Consider the following 5795-nt stretch of genomic DNA (forward strand, 5'->3'; position numbering starts at 1 on the left):
AAGCTGTTTCAGGGTCTTTTCCCTGTGAATGGCATGTCTTGGCTCATGCTTCAGACTTTGCTAAAATATCTCAAATGAGCAGCATCTGGCCTCAGTGTGCCCTGTACCTCTCACTAAGTGGTCCCTAGCCGGCACTAGCAGTAGCCACCCTTGGTTTGCAGCTTGGTCTCACCTGGGCACCTCCAAGACCAACACAAATAGCCATTTGCAGATTGCTTTGCAACTCATGCCAGGTGGCCCCAGGCAGAAAACAGGTGGCAGTCAGAACACAGGCAGTGGCTGACCTTGGCCTGCACTTCTCTGAAGACCCCAGACTCAACACATCCAATGGGCAGCTTTAGACCATGATGAAGCACCACCCAACCACTTTCACAAGCAACACACTCAAGAGGCAGACTCAGCCCTATTTGTTTTGGCTCAGTGGATAGAGCATCGGCCTGTGGACTGAAGGGTCCCAGGTTCAATTCCGGTCAAGGGCACATGCCCGGGTTGCGGGCTCAATCCCCAATAGGGAGCATGCAGGAGGCAGCTGATCAATGATTCTCTCTCACCACTGATGTTTCTATCTCTCTCCCTCTCCCTCTCTGAAGTCAATAAAAATATATTAAAAATAAATAAATAAATAAAAGAGGCAGACTCAGTGGGAACTAGAGCCCCACTGAAGTAAGTCCTGCTGTGGGGCGGGTCCCAGCATAGCTAATCCTCCATGGTGGTAGGTAGTTGCAGCGAGTCCTTGCAGACGATTGGGCTGCAGGGTAAGTCCCTCCCATTGATGTGCCAACAGCAATGAAGGCTCAACTGCAAAAGGAAGGTGTACATAGCCCACATGGGAGTGCACCTGGAGTGCCCAGCTTGGGTGATTGGGGAAGCTGTGCCACTGGATTCTGCAGAACACCTAGTACGTAAGGCCTCTCTATGAAGCAGCTCTACCTAATTCATAGAAACAAATACAAAGAAGCTACCAATATCAGAAGACAAAGAAATGTGTCCCAAATGAAAGAACAGAACAAAACTCCAGAAAAATAACTAAACAAAATGGAGACAAGCAATCTATTAGATGCAGAGTTCAAAATACTGGTTATAACAACGTTCAATGAACTTAGAACTTCAACAGCATAAAAAAGGGCATGGAAACCATTAAAAAGAACCAGTCAGGCCCTAGCTGGTTTGGCTCAGTGGATAGAGCACTGGCCTGCGGACTGAAGGGTCCCAGGTTCGATTCCGGTCAAGGGCACATGCCTGGGTTGCAGGCTCAATCCCCAATGGGGGGCATGCAGGACGCAGCTGATCAATGATTCTCTCTCATCATTGATGTTTCTATCTCTCTCTCCCTCTCCTTTCCTCTCTGAAATCAATAATAATAATAAAAAAAAAAAGAACCAGTCAGAGCCTGGCCGGCGTGGCTCAGTGGTTGAGCATTGACCTATGAACCAGGAGGTCATGGTTCGATTCCTAGTCAGGGCACATGCCGGGGTTGTGAGCTTGATCCCCAGTGTGGGGCAGGCAGGAGGCAGCTGATCAATGATTCTCTCTCATCATTGATGTTTCTATCTCTGTCTTCCTCTCCCTTCCTCTCTGAAGTCAATAAAAAATATATTTAAAAAAAAAGTACCAGTTAGAAATGAAGGATAAATGAACTGAAATGAGTAATTTACAGGTAGTTACAATAGAGAAGATGAAGCCAAGAAATAAATCAGTGATTTGAAATATAAGGAAGCAAAAAACATGCAATCAGCACAGCAAAAATAAAGTAGAATCCAAAAAAATGACATTATAAGGAGCCTCTGGGACAACTTCAAGTGTACCAACATTCACATCATGGGGGTGCCATAGGAAGAAAGAGAACAAGAGAGATTAAAAACCTATTTGAAAAAATAATGACAGAAAAATTCCCTAACCTGGTGAAGGAAATACACATACAAGTCCAGGAAGTGCAGAGTCCCAAAACAAGATGAACCCAAAGAGGCCCACACCAAGACATACCAAGACACATCATAATTAAAATACAAAAGGTTAAAGACAAAGAGAGAATCTTAAAAGTAGCAAGAGAAAAGTAGTTACCTACCTACAAGGGAGCTCAGCTGATTTCTCAACAGAAACTTTGCAGGTCAGAAGGGATTGGCAAGAAATATTCAGCCCTAGCCAGTTTTGCTCAGTGGATAGAGCATCAGCCTGTAGACCAAAGGGTCCCAGGTTCGATCCTGGTCAAGGGCACATACTTTGGTTGCAGGCTCCTCAGGCCCTGGCCCTGGCCCTGGTCAGAGGCAACCAATAGATGTGTTTCTCTAACATCGATGTTTCTCTCTGTCTTTCCCTCTCTCTTTCACTCTCCCTAAAAATCAATGGAAAAAATATCCTCGGGTGAGGATTAACAACAACAACAAGAAAAAACAAACAAACAAAAAAACCCCAAAAAACAAACAAAGAGAAATATTCAAATTGATGAAAAGCAAAGACCTACAACCAAGATTACTCTACCTAGCAAAGCTATCATTTAGAATTGAAGGACATATAAAGAGCTTTCCAGCAAGAAAAAGCTAAAGTAGTTCCTCACCACCAAACCAGAATCAGTATTACATAATATGTTAAAGAGTCCTCTGTAAGAAATTTTAAAAAAGATAAAAAATATGAACAATAAAATGGCAATAAATACATATCAATGACTGGATCTAAAAAACAAAGTAAAAAAGTGGAACAGAAACAGACTCATAGATACGGAGAACATTTTGATGTTTGCCAGATGGGAGGGGGATGAAAAGATGAAGGGATTAGAGGTACAAACTGGTTGTTACAGAACAGTCACGGGGATGCAAAGTACTGCATAGGGAGTATATTCTAATCACTGTGTATAGTGTATGGATTCCTAGGATGATCACTTAGTGAGTTATATAATGTCCAATCCCTGGGGTGTATGCCTGAAACGAATACAATATTATATATGTCGATTTTAATTGAAAAATAAAAAATGACTTAAAGGACACCTTGAAACTAGCACACTAGCAAAAAACCAGATATATTTGCAACTGATTTAAAAAGTTGGTTAATAATTATTACATAGAGTTTATATGAGAGAAATAAGGTCTTCACAAAGACAAAAGTCCCAATTATTAAATGAGAAAAGCACATGAAAAAGAATGTTAAGAAAAATACAAATGGTAAGCAAATACAAAAAAAATGTACAGCTTCATAAAAAGACAGATTATTTTTACTCAACAAATTAACAAAACCCCCAAACTGATATTCAGCTTTGGCTGGGGCAAGAGAGACAACCTCTTAAAAAGCAGGATGTCCCAGAACTCTTTGGGAAACAAACTTCAGCCTAAGAAATAATCATAGATGTAGACTTCATATGTAATGTAATAACATTACATTATTAATTGTAATGTTATTTATATTAAAACAAAATCTAATAGGAGACACATTTCCTCTGTAAAATAAACCATATACCCACAGCACTTATGCATCAAATTATAAAGAACATACCTATTATAAGACATTTATAATCCTACCCTACTTCAATCTGTAGTCATAGCCAATGGAAACCAAATAAAATATACAAAAAAGAGCTAAACCAAAATGGCAACTAAAATTGTCAGGGTAATGGGATATGAGTAATATTTTTCTCTTTATTTTTTTCTTGTATGTAATAAATTTTGCATCGTGACAATGATTTACTTTTATAGCCAGGGAAAAATACTGTAACATCAAAATGGCTAAGTTATAAACTTTTAAATGTCAACTCCTTACTTTTCATGTTGCTTTCACAGCTGGAGTTTTTTTGGACCTTAACTTGAAGTATAAAATCAGCAAAGCAATGCTTCCATATGTAGCCATTACACACTGAAAAAGAACGGAAGAAGTAAAGAGGATATACTGTCACACTTATATAATTCTAAAATATAACTGCTTAAAGGTATCTTTAATACTTACATTCATTCTACCTGTGAGAGTATAAGAGTTGAAATATTTTTTGATACCAGTGAACTGGAATTGGGCATCAGCTTCTGGACCTGCCATGATTTCAATCTTTAAAAAAAAAAGAAAGAAGGCAACAATAAATTGGTTTGGAGGTAATTTTATTTTATTTTATTTTATTTTATTTTTTTTTTTTTTTAAATATTTTATTGATTTTTTTACAGAGAGGAAGGGAGAGGGATAGAGAGTTAGAAACATCGATGAGAGAGAAACATCGATCAGCTGCCTCCTGCACACCCCCTACTGGGGATGTGCCCACAACCAAGGTACATGCCCTTGACCGGAATCGAACCTGGGACCTTTCAGTCCCCAGGCCGACGCTCTATCCACTGAGCCAAGCCGGTTACGGCTGGAGGTAATTTTAAAAATACATTTTTTTTAGTTTAAAAATCGGAAGTCACTGCATATAAATATTGTAAATTTTTACGTATGTCTTGCCCAACATAGATTAGCAAAGCTGGTGAAAAAAGCCTCACTGATAAGAGAAACTTTTGGAAGGAGAACTTTACCTTGGTTGCTTTTACACAACACTCCAGAATGTATGTCAAATCATTGGGCATAGGAAAAGAATAGTCTCTAAGTCTACCTTCTGATGCAATATTGCTTGATGTTTTCAATTCTGGCTCTATCAATACCATGGTACAATGTAGTTGGAATTAATCAGTTTAAAAAAGTTAATCTGTTTTAAGAAATCATTTACTAAATGGAGTTGATACATAGTAGCTAATGGTGGTAGGGAAGCTGGAATCCTTATTTCTTACACAACAATAGATAACAGATTTAAATGTAAATAGTTAATACTTTAAGCAATGAAGAAAAAGAATAAATAAATAAATAAATAAATAAATAAATGTAAATAGTGAAAACCAAGCCCTGGCCAGGTGGCTGGTTAGGTGGAGCATCGGCATAGTCCTGTAAAACAAAGGTTGCGGGTTTGGTTCCAGGTTGGGATGCATAAGGGAGGCAACCGATCAATGTTTGTTTTTTCTTTCTTTCTTTCTCTTTTTCTCTATCTCCCTTCCTCTCTCTAAAATCAATAAATATATCCTTGGGTGAGGATTAAAAAACATGGGCAAATATTTTAATCATCTTAGGTCAAGGAAATCAAAAGAACAGCCCTAGCCAGTTCGGCTCAGTGGATAGAATGGTCGGCCTGCGGACTGAAAAGTCCCAGGTTCAATTCTGGTCAAGGGCACATGCCGGATTGCGGGCTCGATCCCCAGTGATTCCCTCTCATCATTGATGTTTCTATCTCTCCCTCTCCCTTCCTCTCCGAAATCAATAAAAATATATTAAAAAAATAAAAAGAACAAAAGGGCAAAACATAAAAAGATAATCAGCCTCAAGATCAAAGAAATGTAAAATGAAGCCATATTTAGCAAACTAGCAAAGATAAAATTATGATAATAAGCAGTAGTAAGATTGTTGGAAAATAAACATTTTCTTTGTTACCTAGAGTGTAAACTGGTACAACTTCCTAAAGTGCATTTTTGCATTATCTATTAAATTATAAAATTAGTATACCCTTTTATCTAGCTGGTTCATTTGTTCTCCAGGAATTTACCCTTCTAGAAATATTACAAAGTGGAAACATGCTACATGGATGAAGGATGGTGACAGAAATACTGTTTATGAAAGTAAACTGGAAAAACTAAAAGTCCACCTACAAGAAATTGATAAATGATGGTTTCCATTGGAGGAAATACAATGTGTGTAGATCTTTATTTATTTACGTACTGACATTCAAATTATGTCCCCAGGTAAGTTAAATTAAAAAAAAAATCCTACTTCTGAATATTGTATTATAGAGCACATCAATG

The 5795-nt window shown here is 38.1% G+C and overlaps 1 protein-coding gene across 1 annotated transcript; it reads right to left on the minus strand.

Moving 5' to 3' along the window:
• Nucleotides 1-3492: 3492 nt before the first annotated feature.
• Nucleotides 3493-4053, minus strand: LOC102439017 (up-regulated during skeletal muscle growth protein 5). The gene is made up of 3 exons (XM_006109482.3): nucleotides 3931-4053; nucleotides 3748-3840; nucleotides 3493-3505 (listed from the first exon to the last, which is right to left on the minus strand). Exons 1-2 carry the CDS (start codon nucleotides 4015-4017, stop codon nucleotides 3751-3753), a joined length of 177 nt encoding a protein of 58 aa, XP_006109544.1. The 5' UTR covers nucleotides 4018-4053; the 3' UTR covers nucleotides 3493-3505; nucleotides 3748-3750.
• Nucleotides 4054-5795: the final 1742 nt, after the last annotated feature.

Source organism: Myotis lucifugus, unplaced genomic scaffold (assembly GCF_000147115.1).
Source record: "Myotis lucifugus unplaced genomic scaffold, Myoluc2.0 scaffold_10383, whole genome shotgun sequence".
Lineage (NCBI taxonomy): Eukaryota > Metazoa > Chordata > Mammalia > Chiroptera > Vespertilionidae > Myotis > Myotis lucifugus.